General features: G+C 52.2%; 3 protein-coding genes and 1 long non-coding RNA gene across 7 annotated transcripts in view; 1 reads left to right on the top strand and 3 right to left on the bottom strand.

Annotated features, from left to right (window-relative positions):
* FTL (ferritin light chain) overlaps nt 1–1033 on the bottom strand; it is a 1426-nt gene extending 393 nt beyond the window's left edge. Inside the window, exons 1-3 of the mRNA XM_045772080.2 lie at nt 728–1033; nt 416–562; nt 43–168 (exon numbers count right to left, since the gene is read on the bottom strand). Of these exons, the coding sequence (XP_045628036.1) occupies nt 43–168; nt 416–562; nt 728–829 (375 nt within the window). The 5' untranslated portion in view covers nt 830–1033. The remainder of the gene's footprint in view (nt 1–42; nt 169–415; nt 563–727) is intronic.
* BAX (BCL2 associated X, apoptosis regulator) lies at nt 949–7353 on the bottom strand. Of its 2 annotated transcripts, XM_045772078.2 has the most exons (6): nt 7246–7353; nt 6619–6670; nt 6382–6528; nt 5889–6024; nt 4398–4502; nt 949–4014 (listed from the first exon to the last, which is right to left on the bottom strand). In XM_045772078.2, the coding sequence occupies exons 1-6, from the start codon at nt 7277–7279 to the stop codon at nt 3910–3912; spliced, it is 579 nt and encodes a 192-aa protein (XP_045628034.1). In that variant the 5' UTR covers nt 7280–7353; the 3' UTR covers nt 949–3909. The 2 variants fall into 2 exon arrangements, with proteins under 2 accessions (XP_045628034.1, XP_045628033.1); XM_045772077.2 differs by lacking the exon at nt 7246–7353 and having other exon boundaries at nt 6619–6751.
* Nucleotides 1198–22200, top strand: LOC123776230 (uncharacterized). 3 transcript variants are annotated; one of them, XR_006775310.2, is made up of 4 exons: nt 1198–1328; nt 1434–1553; nt 16410–16638; nt 21753–22200. It is a non-coding gene; the product is annotated as an uncharacterized LOC123776230 (long non-coding RNA). The 3 variants fall into 3 exon arrangements; XR_015728130.1 differs by lacking the exon at nt 21753–22200 and adding an exon at nt 20715–21184; XR_015728131.1 differs by having other exon boundaries at nt 1258–1328; nt 1434–7774.
* DHDH (dihydrodiol dehydrogenase) lies at nt 13622–22026 on the bottom strand. Its single transcript, XM_045772076.2, has 7 exons — nt 21902–22026; nt 21416–21527; nt 20342–20505; nt 18178–18430; nt 14964–15088; nt 14014–14167; nt 13622–13769 (listed from the first exon to the last, which is right to left on the bottom strand). Exons 1-7 carry the CDS (start codon nt 21989–21991, stop codon nt 13660–13662), a joined length of 1008 nt encoding a protein of 335 aa, XP_045628032.1. The 5' UTR covers nt 21992–22026; the 3' UTR covers nt 13622–13659.

The following is a 22200-nucleotide window of genomic DNA, read 5'->3' as shown; positions in this document are numbered from 1 at the left end:
GGGAAATCTGCCCGATTCAATGTGGATGAAGGGACTACTTACATGGGGGTCTCCGCGGGCAGAACCCAGGGCATGCAGATCCAAAAGGGCCTGGTTCAGGCTCTTCTCCAGAACCAGGGCAGCCTCCATGGCGTCCAGGGTTTTCCCCCACTCATCTTGGGACGGCTTCTGGACAGAGAACAGAGGGCTCAGGACTAGCTACATAGACGCACCCAGGCTCCTCCAACTACCCATCCCAGGGTTGCGGTGTGGTCAGCCACGTCTTCGGGGAAGTGCGCGCGCCTCCATTTTGCGCCGCACAGGAGGGAACACAATCGTCCAGAAGCCCACGCGGGGCCTACAGCGCTGCAGTCAAGGCGCTTGGCGCGCGCACGGCCCCCCGGGACATGTAGTCCGCTGCCCGCACACTATTTACCTGGACGTCCTGGAAGAGGGCGCGGCCGCCGCGCTGGTTTTGCATCTTCAAGAGACGCTCGGCGCCCTCGCGCTTCTCCTCAGCCAACTCGCGGAAGAAGTGGCCCACACCTTCCAGAGCCACATCGTCACGGTCGAAATAGAAGCCCTGAGGGAAGGGAGGCGCGAAAAATAGCGGGAAGAAAGGCCAGCCAGGAGCCCGAACTCCGCCCTCCGACTACCCTACGGGACAAAGGAGGCCAGCGCGTGCGCAGAGGGCCGGAGGTGCGCACTTGGGGGGAACTTAGGCTGGGGGCGTCCTGGGGACCCTCACCAGAGAGAGGTAGGTGTAGGAGGCCCGCAGATGCACGTTGACCAGACGGTTGACGGCGGCCTCCACCTCGGTGGAATAATTCTGACGAATCTGGGAGCTCATGGTTGTTTGGTGATTAGGAGGTAAGCTCGAAATTGGTTGTTGGCTGATCCCGGAGGCAGCGGGTGGCCAAGAAGACGGCTCCCAAGGTTGCGACTGGAAAAAAGGTTGGAGGGTGGTCGTTGGCTGGTAGAGGGGGCGTCCCTGGGTCTGTTCCGTCCAAACACTGTTGAAGCAAGAGACAGATCCGCAGGACCGCCGAGCGCACTGCAAGAAGCTGTGGCCAAGGCGGCTTCTTTTATGGCGCGCGGGCCCTCAGAGGTGGGGCGTTCAGGGAGAGCGATCGGCCAATGCTCGGTGCCGGGAGGCGGGGCTTAGAACCCGCTATTGACCAATCTGAGCTGATAGGAGTCCCAGACCCCCCGCCCAGAAGTTGGGAAGTCACGCGCCAGTAGCGCGAGGCTGTTGTGAAATGGGGAAGTGGAGGTGGGGGGCTGGGTTTCGGGGTGCAAGGGTCTTGGGGCTGATTCTGGGACGTCAGGGGATTGTGGGGGTCTCTCTGGTAGGTGGAAGGTTAATGGGGACACTGGGAGCCCTGGAAAATTATGACTCTGGGGTCTTGGGGGTGTCTCAGGAAAGTAAGTTGGATTCTGGGGTTGTATCTTAGAGCATGGACCCTTCTGGCGCCCTGGAGGTTTCTCAGAGGTGCGGAGACTTCCAGATGACTGGGGTTTGCTCTGGAAGATAAGGGGCCCCCGGATCATTAAGAAGTTTGGAAGGCGGTGCGGTGAGATATTTTTGGGATCTTGGGGATCTCTCTGATAGATGGGTTGAAAGGGGGGCCTGGAACCCTGGGGTTCAGTCAAAGATTGGGAATTTCTGTAGCACTAGAGCTCATGATGGAAATCCTCATTTTCTGGAATCTTCCCCTGGGAGAGGGGTGGTGGTGTGTGTGTCTTTAGACTCATGAAGTGATCTTCAAGATTAAACGGACAGTTCTAGAGTCTCAGGGGTCCTCCTGCGCCCCCCCTCCCCAGTAGGGGACAGGGATATTTCTGGAAGCCTTGTAGGGGTTTTACTAAGAGGTAGGAGGTCTTTGGATCCTTTGAAAGATTGGGCCATTTGGAATACCTTGGGGCTATTTCAGGGGCCTGTTGTTTTTCTAGAAGCTGACACGGGTAAGGGTGAAATGACACTCAAGCTTTAGGGTCTCTCTGAGGCTGCTTATTCCGGAGACTATTCTGAGGGCAGCCAGAGACATGTAATTCTCTTTGGCTCTGAAGCAGTCCCTGTCTTGCCTAACACATGCTTCTTGAAGGTCCCAAAGAGAAGCCCTGGGTCCTAGGGAAACCAGGAGGGTCTGGGGACCTGTGGATGGGATGTATCTTTAGCCAATGTGCATTTTTTAAGTCTGTCAGTTGCAGGCTGGTGTCTGGGAAGCAGAGCTGGCTCAAACCAGGACTCTGCCCTCAAGGAACTCCCCGTCCTAGAGGGGGGTAAAGGAGACAAAGACAGGAACGTGACCCTATTTTCAGTGCCCTCCATTAGCTAGGGGGTTGGGCAGGGAGCTGAAGCCACTGACTCCTGCTTTGCAGGGGGCCACTCCAAACAGCCCAGGCAAGGGGGTGTCTCCTGACCTAGGGGATCCTGGACCAGGCTGGTCTCTGGGGTCCTCAAGGGGCGCCTGGGCCCATGGCCAGGGGAGCAGCTGTGCTGAGTCATGCTGAACTCAGCGGGAAGGGTCTCAGGCAGAGGCGGGGTGGGGCCACTGACTGACCTCATGGCGACGGCAGACTGCAAACTGGCTGGGACCCTGAGAACTAGGCCTGGCTGGGAACCACGGCTGGCCCACTCCCCCAAGATGTGAGTGAGCTTTGTCTCCGAGTCTTACAGTCTTTTTCGTTGCCTTGATGTTTTCCCTGGGCTCCTGCCTGTGGTCATACTGTCCCCTCTCTCTGGGCCGTTGACTCAGTCTCCCTTCACTGCTATCTTATCTGGCAGCTCTCCCCTGACTTGGTGTCTCTGGGGAGAGTCTATGGGGGAGGGGCAGTTGCGCCAGGCACACAGTCACAATGGGGCCTGAGTTACTCATTCACCAAATTTCATACCTCAGCTTAAAGACCTTTAGCCTTCAGCAGGCCCCACCTGCAGAGAGGTGGCTTCTTCAGAAGTGCTCACAGGTAGAGAAGTGGGGAGGAAAGACCATCTGAAGAAGGACGGAGATCTTGGGGGCGAGGGGTAGGTCATGGGTTGGGGGAAAACAAGAGGCCCAGAGAGAGGACAGAAAGACCTGGGGGGGGGGGAAGAGACCCAGAGAGAAGGTACAACAGACCCTATGATCAAGTGATCTTAAGCTCTGATTTCCTTTTCTGTGTCCAATCTACAAGGCCGCTTTCCAGCATCTTCACTAAGGCCGGCTCTCCTGGAGGGCCCTACCCAGTTACTGGGCCAGCCCCTCCCCATGCAGCTGGTGTCCAGCCCTGTGCTCCTGGGCCACACAGCACAGGCTCAGGCCCTGTCCTCTCTCTTCAGAACCCCAGATTCCAGCCTTCTGACCTCTAGCGGCTTCTCCACAGGGCTCTAGAGCCCTCTCCTGGTCCAGTAAGTCCTCCCAAGGCCTCCCATCCCTCCCCCCGCTCCATTCTCCACCTCAGTAAGTGCAACTTCCTCTGGTCCCATATGGCGGAAGCTTCCAAGCCCTAGTTCTCCAGGGCCTGCTGCCTTGTTCTCTTTTCCTAAACCCCCAGGCTCCACTGCCTGGCTTGGCGTTGCCCAGTGCTGCCTCCAACACAACACCGCAGGCTTCCACACAAGTGATCTTCAGTTCCCTCAGGACTGCATGCTCCTGGAGGGCAGAGTGGAGACCTAACTCATCACTAACCCAGAAGGCACCAGGCTTCTTTGAAAAAGATTTGTCAGCACATGAAGCCTGGTCTCCTGTGACAGCCAGGGAGTGGGCTTAGTGATTCAGACGCCAAAGTGTGGCCTGAAAGAGGTTTATTGCCCCCCTAGACCACTCCTCCCTGTGCCCCCCCCAATAATTACAAAAGTAAGAAAAATGCCCATGACCCCCAATCCCCACCCCTCCCAGAAAAATGCCATAATTTATGCAGAAAAGACACAGTCCAAGGCAGCTGGTGGCCTCAGCCCATCTTTTTCCAGATGGTGAGTGACGCAGTGAGCACTCCAGCCACAAAGATGGTCACTGTCTGCCACGTGGGTGTCCCAAAGTAGGAGAGGAGGCCGTCCTGTGGACAGAGACATCAGTCACTTCAGCAGCTGGGCCAAGAGGCAGCCCTTGGACCAGCACATGAGGAATCAGGGAGGGAGGTGATCATAGGGCATGAGTGGGGACAAGAGCCTAAGATGAATGGATACCAAAGAGCTGGCGTCAAAGGGTTATCAAAAAACGTGAGGGACTCCAGAAGTGGAGGCACCAGGAAGGACAGAAGGTACTAGTTAGATCAGAGGTCACTGAGAGGTCAGGGGTCACCAACAGGTCGTGGATACCAGACAAATGAGTTGATCAGACATGTGAGGAAATGCATTCCAGAGTCAGAGAGGGCAACACTGGCGGGCTCAGGAAGACCCAGCGGTCTCAGAGGAGTGGGGGAGGGGTTAGGGGCCTCACCCAACCACCCTGGTCCTGGATCCAGCCCAGCAGCCGCTCTCGAAGGAAGTCCAGTGTCCAGCCCATGATGGTCCTTATCAGCTCGGGCACCTTGGTACACAGGGCCTGCAGGGAGTAGACTGGCCTTAGGGACTGAGCCTTGTCCCCACTCCTTTCTCAACTCTGCCTCCCCTCCTGCCCCACTGCAGTCTCTTTCTACTCCTACTCAGAATGAGCTTCATACATTGTACACTGGATCTTGTTACGGTCAACTGCCCTGCTCACATACCTTCCATGGCTCCCCAGGTGGTAAAGACCAAAAGGCATATCTCAGCCCACAAGGCCCTGTATAAAGGCTCTGACTTGATCGCATTCCAATTGTCCACTTCTTTTCTGTGTCTCATTTACCTTCTTCCACATCTTCACTTTCACCAACTCTTCCCTGCCTCAGGACCTTTGCACATGCTGATTCTTCTACCTAAACAGGCTTCAACCAAGCAAATTTTTACTCCTCCCTCAAAGCTTTCATGTCAGGTCTGATGTCACTTCTCCAAAGACGGCTTTTCTGATCTTCAGACTAGGTAGGACCAGACATACCTCCATGCCCATGACTCTCCAACTCCCTAAACTTCTCCTTCTCACCCTTTTTTTATCTGGCTACTTCCTCCCTATTGTCCCCAGCCCCACCATCGCTCTGACCACTGTCCCCCTCACCTCCAACATTCAAGTCCCATCAGCTCAATCTGGCAAACACATTAAGAAATCTACTCCCTGCCTCCGTTGCTACCAAGGGAGGCCAGGTCAGTCATCAATCACTGGAACTACTACAAGTGCCCCCCTCCCAGCTTCCACCCCGTAATCTTTTTTCCTACCCATAATGGCCCCCCAAAATTGTTGGGCTTCCACTCCCCTGAAATTTTAAAGTTAAAAGGATTTTACAGTGAACAGCTATATGCATGCAGGTCACCTCACTCTCCTGTTTAAAACCAGCCAGTCACTCCCCTCTCGGCAAAGTTAACATCTTTAACATCAATTGTGGGGGGCCTTCAGATGACCCCTCACAATCTGCCCTCAATGCATCACCAACTCTTCCCTGCCTCAGGGCCTTTGCACTTGCTGTGGCCTCATCAGATGCCTTTCCCCCGATCTTCATAGATCACTGCAACTTTGGCTTTAATGTCACTCGCTCTCAGAAGTCCTTCCCGACCACTTTGCATTACATCATCCTAATTTACTTCTCTCAGCACCCATTAGACAATGTGAGCTCCAAGAGAGCAGGGACCTAGCCTGCTCTGTTTGGTGCTGCATCTTGGATGCCAAGGACAGGACAGGCACATAGTAGGCCTAATAAATTTTTGCTCCATGAATAGATGAAGGACCAAACAAGCAGCTCATAGGTCTCTCCATCCCCTTTGGTGACTGGGCTGCCACAGGGGTTGACCTCACAACTCCCAGGTCCCCATAGGTCTGAGTGGAGCTTCCCTGGGTTCACTGCCCTGCAGCCGCGCCCACCTTGAGCACCAGTTTGCTGGCAAAGTAGAAGAGGGCAACAACCCGGCCCCAGTTGAAGTTGCCATCAGAAAACATGTCAGCTGCCACTCGGAAAAAGACCTCGCGGGGTGAGTCTGTGTCCACGGCTGCGATCATCCTGCAGGAAAAGAGGAAAGCCAGTGCTGGGGAGGAAAGATCAGGCATTGTGTGGAGACCCTGGCAACCACCTCATACCAAAGACAGGGAAACTGAGGCCCAAGCCAGGCTGACGTGAAAAAGGGTCCAACGTGGGGGAAAGGGACAAGATTGACACTTAGGAAAGTGGGGAAAATGACTCCCTGAGGGAGGGTTTCAGTATTCTAAAGGAGGGAAGAGCTGAGAGTCCAAGGTGCTGGGGGCGGGGGGGAGCTGGACCCCTGGGTCTGAGAGAGTAGGAAGCTGTGGGTCTGAACTCCAGGCTCCAAGGGGGAAGAGGGGCCTGAGAGCTGGGACTCCAGGGGCCCAGGGGCCACACCTCTGTAACTCCATGTTACTGTCCAGTTCATCTCCGATGCGCTTGAGACACTCGCTCAGCTTCTTGGTGGATGCGTCCTGGGGCACCTGCTCCAGGGCCAGCTCAGGTGTCTCTCCCCCCATTCGCCCTGCTCGATCTTGGATGAAACTAGAGTGGGAATGGAGTGCAGGGGGTGCAGAATCAGAATGGGGCATCACTCCTCAAATCCGCTCGGCAATAATCACACCTCAAACTCACCCCTGAAGCAAAAGGGCCCCTGTCTTCATGATCTGCTCAGAGCTGGTGGGCCCTAGAGGAGAAAGGAGGGAAGAGGTGCCTGGACTCTTGGGTCCTAGGGGATCCAGGGAACTAGGGTGGCTCATGATCTCTGAGGAAGGACAACACTAGGGGGTCCTGCATTTCTGGGTTCCTGGTAGATAACGTAGCTAGGGGCCCGGACAACTGAGTTCCTGATGGAGAAAAAGGCAGGGACCCTAGGCCTGTATCCTGCGTTCTTCCAGCAGGAGACTGAGGGGAACACTTCATGCATCCAGACCCCTGGCCTGAGGGGGCAGAGGAGAGACCCGCCCCTCCCACCAGGAAGTGGTGCCGGCGACAAGCCCGGGCCTGCCCCGGGGGCTTGGATTCTGGGGTCTCCAGCTTCTCCGGGGTCCGAGAGCACCAGGCAGGAAGGAATCGGGGCACGGAGGCCAGAGAGCCGGGAACCCCCGGGGAGGGAGGGGGCTGGAAGCTGGCAGCGCCCGATCCGGGAGTTTCTGCCCCGGAGTGCTTAGAGATCGCACGGCCCCACACCGGCTGGACGGATCGTGGGGCCGGCCGGCGAGGGGGCTCGCCCTCCTCCCGCCCGTCTGCCTCCCGCCTCACCCCCGCCTCTGGGTTGCTCCCCGGACCCGTCCATCACCGCCGCTCCCGCCGCCGCCTCTCGCCGGGTCCGCCCGGGCGGCCGCAGCACGCCCCTAGTCACGTGATCGCCCCGCTGAGCGTGCGTCCTCTCACGTGACCGCCCCGCAAAATGGCTGCCGAGAGCTTTCGCCCCGCAGGGCCGTGCCGTCACGTGACTGCACCTGCCTCACCTGCTGGGGGCGCCTCGGCCCCTATCACGTGACCGTCCAATCCGCACTTCCCTGTGGGAAGCCGTCGTGGCGCCATTATACCGGCCACCCCCGTTCGATGGCCGCTGAAACTTTCATTCATTCATTCGTGCAGTATTTTCGAAAGTTTCAGGTGGTATTCGAGCCCTCCCCAGGGCAGAAGGAACATCGGAGGCGAAAATTATCATTCACGGAGGCAGGACGTTTCAGATGATTGAAGTCTGTGAGTTGTTTTCGTGAAAATAGAAGGAATACGGAGTTCAAAAAGTGGCGAAACTAATCTATGCTGATAGATCGGCAAGGTATGAACCTTGAAGGACCCCAGGACAGGCACCAGGGAGGGCCTGAAATGAGCTATATGTGGATCTAGGTGAGGATTACTTGGGTTTGCACATGTTGAAAAATTCATGCAGCTGTACATAAGCAATGCACACTCTACTGCATGGAAATTATTGTATCTCCTTTTAAAAAGAAAAGAAGAAGAAAAAACTCAGAAAATAGGCTGGGGTCAGTTAGTGAAGGGTGGGGGCCTGTAAGAGAAGGGATCTATGTCCCAAGGGTGGCTGGGAGCCATAGCAATAGATGATCATAGGAGTCTTAATACATCAGCCTAACACCACCAGGAAGAGAGTCTGACAAAGTCAAGTTTATTGACCCATTGTGATGATGGAGACCACACAAGAGAGAAACCATGGAGCATTTTGACAAAGGAAAGGGTAGAGTTATTATAGGATTTGCAGGAAGGGTAGAATTTAGGTGACAACTAAATGATAGGCTCAAAGCAAAGCAGGGTCAACATCAGGTGCAGACTGTGAAGAGGAACCAGGGTCTTGTACCCTTGGAAACGTTACAAGGTGAATCTAGATGTGGAGAATTGGGTCCAGAAACCCTTTATGTGAAGCTCTGCACCTAGACTGGAAATCGAGGCTGCTACTCTGTTTCAAATGACTACAGGCAAGAGTGAGATGTTTCATTTTTACTGATAGACTTTTCAACACTTCATGATTTTAGGGAACAAAGTTTCTCTGTAAGAAAACATGTCCTTGGGGGAAATAGTGTTTCCTATTCACTTTGAAGCTAACTTTATCTGTGCCTATTATTCCAGCCCAATGAATTAGCCCTCCCTTTGCCTTAATTACAGAGAAGAGAAGAAAGGGCTTTTAATGCAGCTACAGACCTCTAAACAGTACAGGTGTTGAGTAATGGGGAGAAGACTTCTTAGCTAATTCTGAAGTCAAAACGTTTTATAATAACAAAGATGCTACATTGGAACTGTGAAGCCCACCTCCAAGATGGCCCCCGACGATTTTTAGTGTCCAGGTATTCATGCCCCTGTATAGTCCCCTCCCACACTGAATAGAACTGAGCAGCGTGATCAATAGGATATTGTGGAAATAAATGACAGAGTGTGACTTCCAGAGTTAGGTCATAAAAATTACTGCAGCTTCTGTCTTGCTCTCTCTTGGATCACCCGCTTTAGAGGAAGCCAGCTGCCATGTTGTAAGGACTCTCAAGCAGTCATCTTCCAGAGAAACACACATGGTGAAGAATCAAATCCTTCAGCCTTGTGAGTGAACCACTTTGTAAACATAACCTCTAGCTCTAGTCAAGCCTTCAGATGACACCACCACCCCCCCAGTGTCCTGACTGCAACCTCACAAGAGACCCTGAGCCAGAAGCACACAGCTAAGCCACTTGTGAATTTCCAACCTTCAGAAATTGTGTGAGATTTATTGCCATTTTAACCTGCAGCGTTTGGGAGCAATTCGTTTCACAGCGTAAGACATCTAGGATAATTATGGCCTATTTACAGATGAGGAAACTGAGGCCCAGAGAAGGAGCTGAACTTTCCAAAGTTGCATGGGAGTTCTCATGGGTGCTCTCAAGTGTCCAGCTCGACAGCTATGTCATTTGGACAAGGGCTTTCCTACTCAGCCCCCTTCATAGGTCCCCAGCCTCTTCTATGAACTCCCAGCCTCCAGTCCCTCCCCTCTAGTCCATCCCCCACATGGACTTAGAAGGGTCTCACTATACCCAGAGCTGACTATGGACCTCCCCTGCTCATAGCCCTCCCATGGCTCACTGGTAAGGAAAATCTCTTACACATTTTTTTAAAGATTTACGTATTTTAGAGAGAGAGAGAAATAGCGTGAGCAGGGGGAGGGAGAGGGAGACTCTTTGAGCAGACTCCCCACTGAGCAGAGTCCAATACAGGGCTCCATCCCAGGACCCTGATATCATGACCTGAGCTGAAACTAAGAGTTGGCTGCTTAACTGACTGAGCCACCCAGGCGCCCCTCTCTTACACATTATTATAAGACAACGAAGCTGGGGCAGCTGGGTGACTCACTTGCTTAAGTGTCTGCCTCTGGCTCAGGTCATGATCCCTGGATTGGGGTTCCCTGCTCAGTGGGGAGTCTGCTTCTCTCTCTAAATAAATAAAATCTTAAAACTAAAAAAGAACAATGATGCTAATAGAATCTGCTACTTATAGTACATCCAATGAGAAGATAAACTGATATTTTAAAACTCTTCTAACAAAAATATAATTTATAGATGTTTTAAAGTCATAGATTTATATTACAAGATGTAAGTGATAGATGGAATCTGGGTGTGGCTTACCTGGGTCCCCTGCTTCACATTCGCTCCCAAGACATCAAAAAGCCGTCAGCTGGGGTTCTGGACTCATCCAAAATTTCAACTGGGGAAGGATCCATTTCCAACCATGCTTACATGGTTGTTGGGAAGTCTCAGTTCCTTGAGATATGTTGGACTGAGGGCCTCAGTTCCTTGCCGGCCCCTGGCTACAGGCTATCCTCACTTCCTCATCATGGGACCTCTTCATAGGGCAGCTCACAGCATGGCAGCTGGCGGCACCACAGTGAGCAAGCAAGAGAGCAAGCAGGACTGAAGTCAGTCTATTATCACTTAGTCTCAGAAGGGACATCCTGTTGCTTTTGCCTTTAACAGATCGCTAGGTCCAGCACACCCACAGGAGAGGGGAGACACAAGGACACAAGACCGGGAAGTAGAGGTCATTGAGAACCCCTTTAGAAACCAGTTGCCACACCAGGAAAAGAGGAACCCTTTATGTTGTGGGTGCTAAGTTTTTCAGGAGCAGTGGGCCCTGGTGGCTGACCTAGGGAATTTTTCAGGGTGGAAAAAAATAGGTAGGATTTGGGGGTTCCAGTCTTGCTTAGACATATTAAAAATGGATCCATGTTGTAAAAGCTGTGATACCAGGTGTTCCGGTTAGCTAGAACTGTGTAACAAATCATCCCAGAGCTTAGCAGCTTCAAACCACAGGAATCATATTATCTTGCATAGTCCTGTGGGTCATGCAATCGGGAAAGGCTTAGCCGGGCAGTTCCAGCGCGGGGTCACTCAGTGTTTTCAGTCAGACAGCAGCCGCAGCTGGAACATTAGAGTTCGTAGCGGTCAGGACCGGCTGACCGAGCATCCCCCTCTTCATGGAGTCTCAAGCTTTCCATGTGGCTTCTGCGTGGGTTAGTTTGAGCTTCCTTGTGGCTTGGTGGCTTCAGGGCAGCTGGACTACTGGCATTATGGCTGAAGGTTTCAAGAGTATTTCGGCTCCCAAGGAAGACAGTGCATTGCCTCTCCTGACAACCTCACCAGTCATGGGGCTTGACCTTCTGCCATGTTGCAGTGGCTATGACTGAGTCATGAGCAGACACTTTTTAAGGGAAGAGGAACTAGAGGAACTCCAGCTCTTAATAGGGGAAGTGAGTGGGAACAGGAGAGACCTTTGGAAAATGTAAGGTGGCAGACCAATTCAGCTGCTTTAGGAAAGGCTAACGTAACAGTGACTTAAACATCAATGAAGCTTATTGACTGTTCATGTAAAGTCCGAGAATACGCAACCCACAAATGGAGTGAAGTTCTAAGGTCAGGGACTGTATGCTTAACTTTCTATGTCAACTTGGGGGGGCCACAGTGCCCAGAAATCTGGTCTTCCATTTTCTGGGCATCTCTGTGAGGGTGTTTTAGGTGAGATTAACATTTAAATTGGTGACTTAGTAAAGCAAACTACGTTCTCTCATGCGGGTGAGCCTATCCAATCAGGTGAAGGCCTGAATAGAACAAAAAGGCCGACCCTCCTCAGAGTAAGAAAGAATTCTTTCTGCCTGGCTGCCTCTGAACTGGGACATCAGCCTTCTTCCTGCCTTCAGGCTCACACTGAAACATCAGCTCCTCCTGCATCTCAAGCCGCAGGCCTCCTGACAAGAAGTACACCATCAGCTCTCCCAGTTCTCAGGCCTTTGGACTTGGGACTGGAACTAGACATCGGCTCTCCTGGGTCTCCAACTTGCCAACTCACCCTGCAGCCCTCAGGGCCTGCCCACCTCCATAGTCTTGTCCTTCTTCTATCCTTCTGGCTTGTGGCTCCACCATCTGGAAACATGGCTTCCATCTCATGATGTAAGACGGACACACCAATGCCCAACACCACCTCTCTACTCCAGAAGCAGGAAAGGAGATGTTGAAAGGGAGATCATCCTCTTTGCCTAAAAAAGGCCGGAATTCAGATGCTGCATACATCCCATTGGCCAGAACTTATCCACGTGGCAAGACCTAGTTGCAAGGGAGCCTGGGAAATGTAGTCTTTAGCTGGGCAGCCACACATCCCGTGAAAACTGTCCCATTGTAAGTGAATGATTGGAGACATCAGCCATGTTTGCCACACAAAAGATTAAAACCAAGCAAGCAGAGGGCTGAAACCAGTGTAGTGATAGCTGAATGACGTATAATGGGACTTGGAATAGAAAATAATAGAAAACTCATTTGACTGATGTCTACTCTCTCTCATTTGCTCAAAGTGAGAATTACTAGTGTAAACCCAATGTATGCATCTCTATCTTCTAGAACCTGGTAGGACAGGACTTCCTGGACTCTGGCCCATCAAGATCGTGTGGCTAGTTTTTGCCAATGAATTATGGGCGGTTATGTATGTTGTTTATGTGCTAGAGCATTTAAGTTTTGGTACCAGACCCTCCAGAGCTTTCTTTCCTTGGCCACAGTGATGGGCAGGACTCCAGATCCTAGTGGCTCTGTCGGCCTAGATACCAGACATACACAGACCAGAACCCTCAGCTAATACATAGCACCCGCGAGACATAAACCTATTATGCTGAGTTGAGATTTGAGGGTTGTTACAGCAGCACAACCTAACCTACAGCAACTATTACAGAAAAATGTGAAAGTTAGTCCTTGCTTAGAGCACAGAGTTAACCCTAACTGGCTGGCCAACCACCCGCATATAGCCCCCCCTCCAACTGCTTGTAATCTTAGTGGGCCGGACATCCTAAACCTGCTACACAAACGGGCATATGACCCAGGCTTTGCCAGTAAGGCCATTGAAGCTGAAGGTAAGGGGCGCCTGGGTGGCTCAGTCGGTTAAGCATCTGTCTTCAGCTCAGGTCATGATCCTGGAGTCCGGGGATATTGAGCCCCATGTCAGGCCCCCTGCTCAGTGGGGAGCCTACCTTTCCCTCTCTTGCTCCCCCTGCTTGTGCTCCCTCTTTCTCTCTCTCTCAAATAAATAAATAACATCTTGAAAGAAAAGAAAAGAAGAAAGAAAGAAAGAAAGAAAGAAAGAAAGAAAGAAAGAAAGAAAGAAAAAAAGAAAGAAAGAAAGAAAGAAAAAGACTGAAGCCCAATCCCTTCTTTCCAGTTGCAATGACTTTTTGTACCATAATGGAGGCCTGGAGCTTCTAGAGACCAGTTTGGGAAAGGCCTGACCTCAAAGCCAATGGCCATCAGTTAACATTTGTTGAGAACCTACCATGCTCCAGAGGCTGTTCATATACCCCCTCATCTAATCCTCACCAGAGGGTGGTTAGTACTATGTCTCTCCTTTACTGATGAGGAGACAGAGGCGGGGAGAGGCTGCAGGAGCGTGCAGTGAGGGACACACCTCCTACCCACATAGGATTCCTTGCCCAGGGTCACGCAGGGTATAGTAGGCAAACCAAGGATCTGCCCATAGGTGTCTGCTCCAAGAGCTTGTGAGAAATGCCCTGACCCTGCCTTCCTCCTCCTCCCCACATCCTTCTACCAAATTTATTCTCTAGTGACCCCTTTGGTGACCCCTTTACTCCAGTTCCCACCAAACCACCATTGCCAAGATCTCTGCGGGAGCCACATCTTTATTTATTCAGGGCACGCATCAGCGTTTGTCTTGGGGGAAGGTGACTCCAATGGCCTTCCTCACTTCTTCAAGGATGTCAGCCAGGAGTTCACTTTCCGCCAGGGGAATCACAGGACTTTCCTTCAGGCCTGGGGGAGAGTATAGTTAGGGACCCCTCCTACTCACACCTTAAAGATCGAAAGAACTACCATTCCCAGAATCCTGTGAGGCAGAGTAATGCATGGTTCAGGCAGATGGATGCCCCAGGGGGTCCTGGGAATTGTAGTTCCAGACAGCTACTTAGCGGGGCTGAGGGCTGGGGAGCGGCCCACCTCCCCTACCAGGTTTGCCCCTTCACCCTGCCACCCTCTCACCCATCCTCCACATCCTTACCCTTTCGCAGGCACTCCCGGACATGCTTGGCCTCATAAACCATGCCTGCTCCATTTATAAAATTTAACTCCTTGCTTGGGGTTGGGGGCAGCGGGAACTCCTTACGCTCTCCCTTCACCACCAGCTCTGTCGGGCACCAGCAGGGGTCGAGGATCTGGGGGGAGATAAGAGGTGGCAACGGGGGGCTCCAGCCTAATGATATTCGGGGGCCTCCCTCTCACACCTGGTGGCTAGGAGCTTGTAGGAAGGCTTGCCTCCCTCACCCCCGTTGCTGGGGATTTGCTTCTCAGCAGCAGGACTGTCACAATAGAAGCCTGTCTGTTCATCTCCCCAGGGGCAAACCCCTCTCTGACCTGATGCTTAGGCCTCGTGAGGACAGCTTATCTCCACACGTGTGAATCTCCTTTGCAAGGAGGAGACTTAGACAATCCAGCACCTTCTTATCTACCAGGAGACTTGATTTTTTTTGGCCCCAGAGCCCTGGGAAGCCTACAATATTCCCATAGCCAAGTCTAGGCCAAACTGGAAATAGAGATGTGCCCAGGCAAGGTCCAAATTCTGCAGTTCAAGTCTGGGGCAAGGTCCCAATTCTTCTCCTAAGAACAGGATTTCTTTCTAGCAACAGGGCCCCATGAAGCCCAATGAAGCCGCTCTTTGATAATGCCCAGATCCGGTCCTGGAAGCAATTCCAAAGGCCACAGCTGCCCTCTAAGCATGGTTGATTAGGACCGGTTTCTCCTCAGGCCTAGGGATTTGTGACAGACCAGGAGGTTCACCCTCAGGAAGGAGCCTGGAGGGCCAAACCCAACCCATGGCCTGGCAGTCAAGGATGGATTCCTTAGCAACTGTGGGAAAAGGCTGATTCAGCCCACAGCCAGCTCCAACAACCACAGCTGGCCTGCTCCTGTGGTGAGGGGCCACAGTTCCCAGCTTGGCCGGTCGCGCCTCACCTGGGCCATGCCCTTGGTCCCGCTCACAAAGGCCATATTGGAGAGCTGAGCAGCGATGCTGCAGGTAAAGCTGGCATGGATCTCTCCTGGGTACTGGAGAAGCACAGTGACGGTGTCGTCCACACCTGGGGACGGTATGGGACAGGAGAAGGCCTGGTCTCAAATCCTGCCTATGGAACGCTGGGCAAGAAATCGCGTCTCTAACATGGCAGTGAAAAAGGAATGAAGCCCTAAAAACACGTGTGCTGGGGCATCTGGGTGGCTCAGTCGGTCAAGTGTCCAACTGGATTTCAGCTCATGTCGTGATCTCAGGGTCGTGAAATCGAGCCCAGAGTCGGGCTCCCTGCTCAGCGGGGAGTCGGCTTCTCTCCCTCTTCCTCTCCCTCTGCCCCTACCCACCCCCAGCACACACTCTCTCCCTCCCTCTCTCTCTCTAAAATAAATAAGTCTTACTTAAAAATTAAAAATTAAAAAAAAAATAGAAACAGAAACACATGTGCTAGGTGAAAGAAGCCAGGCATAAAAGGTTGCGTACTGTCGAATTCCACTTGCGTGAGGTGTCATAGTTGGCAAATCCCCAGAGCCAGAGAGGAGATCCGTGTGGTTGCTTAGGGCTCAGAGGGATGGGAGGATGGGGTGTGGGGATGGGTTTTTTGGGGGGGTCTTTTTGAATGATGAAAATATCCTAAAACTGATTAGGGTGATAAATGCGCAACTCTGTGAATACCCCAGAGCCATGGAATTATACACCTTAAATGAATAAACTGTATGGTGTGTGAATTGTATCTCAGTAAAGCTGTTACCAAAATAAACAAATGTATGCTATTAAAAAAAAAAAAAAGAGGGGCACCTCGGTGGCTCAGTCAGTTATGTGTCTGACTCTCGGTTTCAGTTCAGGTCGTGATCTCGGGGTCAAGGGCTTGAGCCCCGCCTTGGGCTCTGTGCTCAGAGGGGCGTCTACTTGAAGATTCTCTCCCTCTGCCCTTCCCCCCTCCCCGCTTGTGGGCTCTCTCTCTCTCTCTCAAATAAATAAATACATCTTTGAGAGAGAGAGAGAGAGAGGCTTAACCTCTCAGAGCCTCCATTCCATCCCTCTATAAATAACCTGTTGCATCGGTTTGCGAGAATCCGTTTCCTCGGCTCCAGAATGGGGATACTAGAACCTTCTCACACAGTTGGTATGAGGATTACACTAACTGATATAAAATGCACAAAGCACTTGGAAGGCTATTTAGATTGCGATAAGGGCTATATAAGCATTAGTTAAACATTAAATTAAATACAGCCCATAAAGTACTAGCCTGGTTCCGGAACACATCGCGTGTGCCCTTGATGGGAGAACCTACTGACCTAATTCTCTTTGCTTTCAGATAAGCCGGGGTTCGTTCTTTCATTCTTTCGTTCTTTCTTTTTTGTTCTTTTTTAAGATTTATTTATTTATTTCAGAGAGAAGGAGAGGGAGAGAAACCACGAGCTGGAGAGTCAGAGGGAGATAGAGAGAGAGAACCTCAAGCTGACTCCCCACTAAGCACGGAGCCTGACGCGGGGCTCGATCCCATGACCCTGGGATCATGAGCTGAGCCAAAACCAAGAGTCAAGGCACTCAACTGACTGCATGACCCAGGCGCCGCAGATAAGCCCCAGTTCTTATCCTGGATCTGCCCTGTGAGCCTGGGTAAGTCACTCTGTCCCTCTCGCATCTGTGAAATGGGGACAAGGACAATATCTAGCTCCCGGAGATCATTCCTCTGATAACACTGACGCAGAGGAAACACTTGATAAAAAGAATCTGTTTTTGGAGTACTATTTAGCCTAAAAGTTGGCCAGATATTACACTGAGAAGATTTTCTAAAGTGTGACATTCACACCCGTGTATATTTTCCTGATGATTCATTGCCTTGTGTGGGGCCGTTTGCAGAGCTGGCCACGGGAATTCCTCTCGTTCCGCCGTGAGTGTCCCTCGGCAATATGTCTTTGCAGCTCCTTCCATCAAAAGGTATAGGCTACTTGCCCACCTCTGAAATCTGAGCTGGCTTTGGGCCACGGAACAGTAGCAAACAAGGCAGAGGCCAAGGTTTGAAAAGAGCTTGCAAGGGGCGCCTGGGTGACTTAGCTGGTGAGGCATCTGCCTTCGGCTCAGGTCGTGATCCCAGGGTCCTGGGATCGAGCCCCACATCGGGCTCCCTGCTCAGTGGGGAGCCTGCTTCTCCCTCTCCCTCTCCTGCCACTCTGCCTACTTGTGACCTCTGTCAAATGAATGAATAAAATATTTTTTTAAAGATTTTATTTATTCGACAGAGATAGAGACAGCCAGCGAGAGGGAACACAAGCAGGGGGAGTGGGAGAGGAAGAAGCAGGCTCATAGCGGAAGAGCCTGATGTGGGGCTCGATCCCATAACGCCGGGATCACGCCCTGAGCCAAAGGCAGACGCTTAACCGCTGTGCCACCCAGGCGCCCCGAATGAATAAAATCTTAAAAAAAAAAGAAGAAGAAGAAGAAGAAGGGGCGCCTGGGTGGCACAGCAGTTAAGCATCTGCCTTCGGCTCAGGGCGTGATCCCGGAGTCCTGGGATCGGGCCCCACATCAGGCTCTTCCGCTATGAGCCTGCTTCTTCCTCTCCCACTCCCCCTGCTTGTGTTCCCTCTCTCGCTGGCTGTCTCTATCTCTGTCGAATAAATAAATAAAATCTTTAAAAAAAAAAAAAAGAAAGAAAAGAAAAGAGCTTGCACACCAGGGCCTGCTTTTTGCTGTATGTGGAACTGAGCCCACAGTGTGAATGAGGCCAAACTAGCCAGATGGGGGGAAAAAATAAAATAAAAGACTGACTTCATTAACTCTTTATGACAACCCCATTACCCCTTTCTTTCTCTCTCTCTCTACTCCCATTGTGGGGCTCGAACTCACAACCCCAAGATGAAGGGTCCGCGTGCTCTAGCGACTGAGCCAGCCAGGGGCCCCTATGACAACCCTGTTATTGACATTTTACCAGTAACGAAGACTCAGAGATGTTGAGTCCCTTGGCTAAAATCACACAGCAAACCCCAGGACAGAGCCTGCCCACTCTCTCAACTCTGATCCTCTTTGACTTCAGCAGGAAGTTCCTACAGCTGTCTAACTTGATTCTCAGGGGCGAGGAGACTTCTCCCCAGCTCAGGGCTCCCAGGGAGGGAGGATCACTCTTATCGTCAGCACATAGTCCCGCACAGACGGTACCTGTTTCATGGCGCCTTCCCACGGCTGAGATCTTCTCTGGCTTCTGCCCACCAAAGACCATAGAGATGAACTGGACGCAGTAGATGCCTAAGTCCATCAGGGCACCGCCAGCCTGGGCCCAGTCTACGACCCGGGGTACGTGGGTGAGTTCCTTCCCAAATTCTGCCCGAGCCACCCGGAGATCCCCCAGAGTTCCCTGAGACACAGCCGACCTCAGAGCCTCTACAGCAGGAAAGAAGCGGGTCCAGATGCCCTGCACGCCACAGAGGGGAGAAAGCAGGACAATGGAAAAGGAAGGAAAGACGTCAGGACCCAGGAGTTAACCAACAGTTCCTCTCCCTTCTGGAGCCCAAATTGAGGGACTACCCGCTGCTCCCCACTCTCCACACAAGACCCTTCCCCCTCCCTTCCCCAGCCCTGCGCAGTCCCCAGGTAGTGTCCTGCCCCTGAGTCTCTCTGCCCTCTCCTCTCCTCTCCTCTCCTTTCCATTCCCGTGGCCCCAACTCTGGCCTTGTCCTTTCTTATCTGGACCATTCCCCCAGTCTCCCAATGTTATGGGCTCAATTGTGTCTCCACCAAATTCAGGTTGAGGTCCTAACCGCCCTACCCCCCCGTACCTCCCAGTGTGGAGATGGGTTTTTTAAAGAGGTAATTAGGTTAAAATGATGTCATTATGGCGGGCCCTAACCCAACAGGAAGAGATGAGGAGAGTGACACAGGGGAAGGACCACCTGAAGATACAGGGAAAACAGGGTGATCGACGGTGACCTATGAGCCAAGGAGGGAGGCCTTAGGAGAGACCAGTGCTGCTGATACCTTGATCGCAGACCTCTAGCTTCCAGAAATTACAGAAAAGAAATCTCTGTTGTTCAAGTTGCCCAGTCTGTGGTGGTACTTAGGGCAGCTCTGCAAACTAATGCACGTGGTCTCCCCACCCCAGACCACCCTCCATGTGGCCCCCGAGGCAGCTCTCCTTCTAGAGTTGATTCTGTCTCAAATTACTTGCCCTAAGATCACAGAGCTAGGAACCGGTGAGATGGAGTCTCACCTCGGACTCGAAAGCCTGTCCAAGGTCAAGTTCACACTAAATACAATGAATCTGCTTTCCCCCTCTGGCCCATTTACCTGTGCGATGTACTTTCCCTTGAAGGCTCAGGTCAGTCCCTACCTGTGGGAAACTTCCTTGACTATCCCCTACGCTGGGCTGATGCCTCTGTGTTCTGCCAACTGCCCAGTACTGTATCTGTGAAAGTTTGTGCAACTAGGCATTGCAATAGCCCATTTCTGTGACCGCAGCAGACCTTGAACTCATTAACTACTGTGCCTGTGTCTTACCCATTAGGAATCCCCAGTTCCAAGGGCTGGATTGGAACACAACTGGTACCAATAAAAACAAGGAAGCAATAAATTCAGACCTTTGGCACTGCCAAGGCACAGTGAGAACCAGAAGCACTGAGTAACCACAGTAAATCTTGACTACTCCTTGGGCATAGAGAACTTTGCAGACTGGGAGCAATACTGGGCACAGGACAGCTAGATAGGACATGGGGAAGTAAAAGGCAGCGGTTGCTACTACTGACAGAACCTACAGCAAGGCAGCATTTAAGAACCACAATACTCCTTAATGTGAAAATAGCTCCTGGAGGTCATTTGGTGGCCATCTTAACTGCTGGCGCTATCCTTTGCCATCTGGCAGCCATTTTAATTACTGGCACTCTGCAAGCTGTCAAAGGCCCCCTATAGGTAGCCATGTCTGATAAGGGCAAAAGCCGACTGGTTGACCTTGAGAGTTGGTAAGGTAGGGGTGCCCTGGTCCTTCTGACCACTATCCTTGGAAATCTATCCAAACTCAGCCTATGGCTATTCTGTGCCACTTTCCACTACTGGCATCTTTCTCTGAAAAGCTGACAAAGTATCTTTCAGGCAGCATCGTTTGCTAATGGCCAAAAGCAATGGCTCTCATTCCTGATAGCTGTTGCTAGCAGATTTCATGGCATAGCTCAACTACAGCCTAGAAAACACACCAAACCCAGTTCACTCTGTGGCCATCTTTGTTCTTGACAAACCCTTCTGTTTTGTTCCTCCAAAAACGTCCACTGGCAACCATGTTTAGTAATGGCAAGAAGCGCTACGTTGGCGTTTGGAAAGTCCCCTCCACTCTCACCTCCATAAGAAAGAGGCCTCGGGATCGGGCTTCGGCAACCATTTCGCGAACTTCTGCAGCATTCACCCCCATGGGCTTCTCGCACAGGACGGCCTTGCCCGCTGCCAGGCATAGCAGCACTGCGGCCTTGTGCTGGGGATGCTGGGTCCCAATGTAGGCCACCTCTAGGTCGGAAGGAAGGAGGGCGGGAGGTCAGAAGCCCCGCCCACCCCAGACCTCCGCCACGTGCCCATAACTTAGAGGCCTGCTCCCAGCATGCTAGGAACTGGGGTCCCACCAACCAACGTGGGCCAGTCCTACTCTAGTGGGCAAGCCTCGTCTCCCATTAGGAAGGAGCTAACACATTCTCTACTATAACTCTTATTTTCTTCAGGTTATTTCCAGCCTTCCAAAATTACCATGAAGTCATTTGTCACAACACCACCAAGAGGTAGATACTAATATTGTGCCCGTTTTACAAATGAGGAAACTGAGAAAGGCAAGCAGAAGAGGAAAATACCAATTCAGGCAGCCTAACTCCAGTCAGGCTGTTGTCCAACTATAACGTCCTGCCTCTCCATCCAGGCCACTCCAGAACACAGAAGCCGGGGCCACACAGCGTACTTAAAGCCTGAATGGGGGGCTCCTGGGTGGTCCAGTTGGTTAAGCATCTGCCTTCAGCTGAGGTCATCATCCCGGGGTCCTGGGATTGAGGCCTTGTGGGGCTCCCCGCTCAGCTGGGAGCCTGCTTCTCCCTTTCCCTCTGCACCTCCCCCAGCTTGTGCTCTCCCATTCTCTCTCTCAAATAAATGAATAAATAAATAAATAAATAAATAAATAAAAATCTTAAAAAAAAAAAAAAAAGCCATCCTGAACAGGCTCACTTACAAAGTCAGGCCCCTCCCAAACCACGGACACCTTGTTTCTAAACGCAAATTTCATACTAGACTGTTAATCCCAGGCCAAACCCGTTCCTACAGTTCTGCCTCCCAGCCCCAGATCCTTCCAGAAGCACACAGGGATTGGGCCATTCTGCGGAGCCTTGTTTATCCTACGGAGCACCCTAGAGCCAGCGCCGCTCCCCTTGCCACTCACCCACATTGGGGTCTTTGGCCAGCTCCTCATAGGACCCATAGGCCTTGGGGATGTCATGTTTCCTCGCAAACTCCTTCGCCCGGCTCAGGTCTCGGGCCGCTACCGCCACCACCTGGAAGGACGCTAGGGTCAGACTTGCGGGGCTGGGCCAGGTGGATGGGAGGGAGGTTGATGGAGAAGTCCCCAGGATAAGAAAAATTATGTCCCCCAGGACGGAGGCGAAGGGAAGGAGTCCTGGGGGAAGAGGTGACGGGGGCAGGACACGGGTCCTGAAAAGGAGAGATCTGGGGCAAGCGATTATTAAATCCCCTAATACCTAAATTTCCTCTCTTCGCAGTAGTTCAGAAAAAAACCCTCCCAAACCTGACGAAGCTCGAGTTCACAGGACAGAAGTGTGGAGAAAGGAGTAGGGAACCCTGGCTCCCTCCTCCCTCAGACCCAGGAGTCCCGGCTCCCCGGCCACAGGATTCCGGAGGGAGGGTGGACCTGATGCTCGGAACGAGGCAGCGTTCGCAGCCCGGCCGTGAAGTCGCTGGAGATAAGGCCGGCGGACACGATGCCCCAGCGAAGCGCCATCGCCAGAACCCGGGGTCCCAAAGTCTTGGCACCTGAGGCTGGAAATTTAAGACCTGACGCCCCGCCCAGCCGGGGGCGTGGTCATTTCTCCGCCCCCATTGCAGCTACGCCCCTTCTCATTGGCGTACTGGGCCTGCGCGCCCCTCCAGTCCCAACGCAAAGGAGAAGGTTATTTAAATAAATAAATAAATCTAGCATCCCCATTGGAA

This window comes from Ursus americanus, chromosome 21, assembly GCF_024610735.1.
Source record: "Ursus americanus isolate L20-20 chromosome 21, mUrsAme1.1.p, whole genome shotgun sequence".
Lineage (NCBI taxonomy): Eukaryota > Metazoa > Chordata > Mammalia > Carnivora > Ursidae > Ursus > Ursus americanus.
The sequence above is the reverse complement of the archived record's forward strand: the minus strand, read 5'-3'. Positions and strand labels throughout refer to the sequence as shown.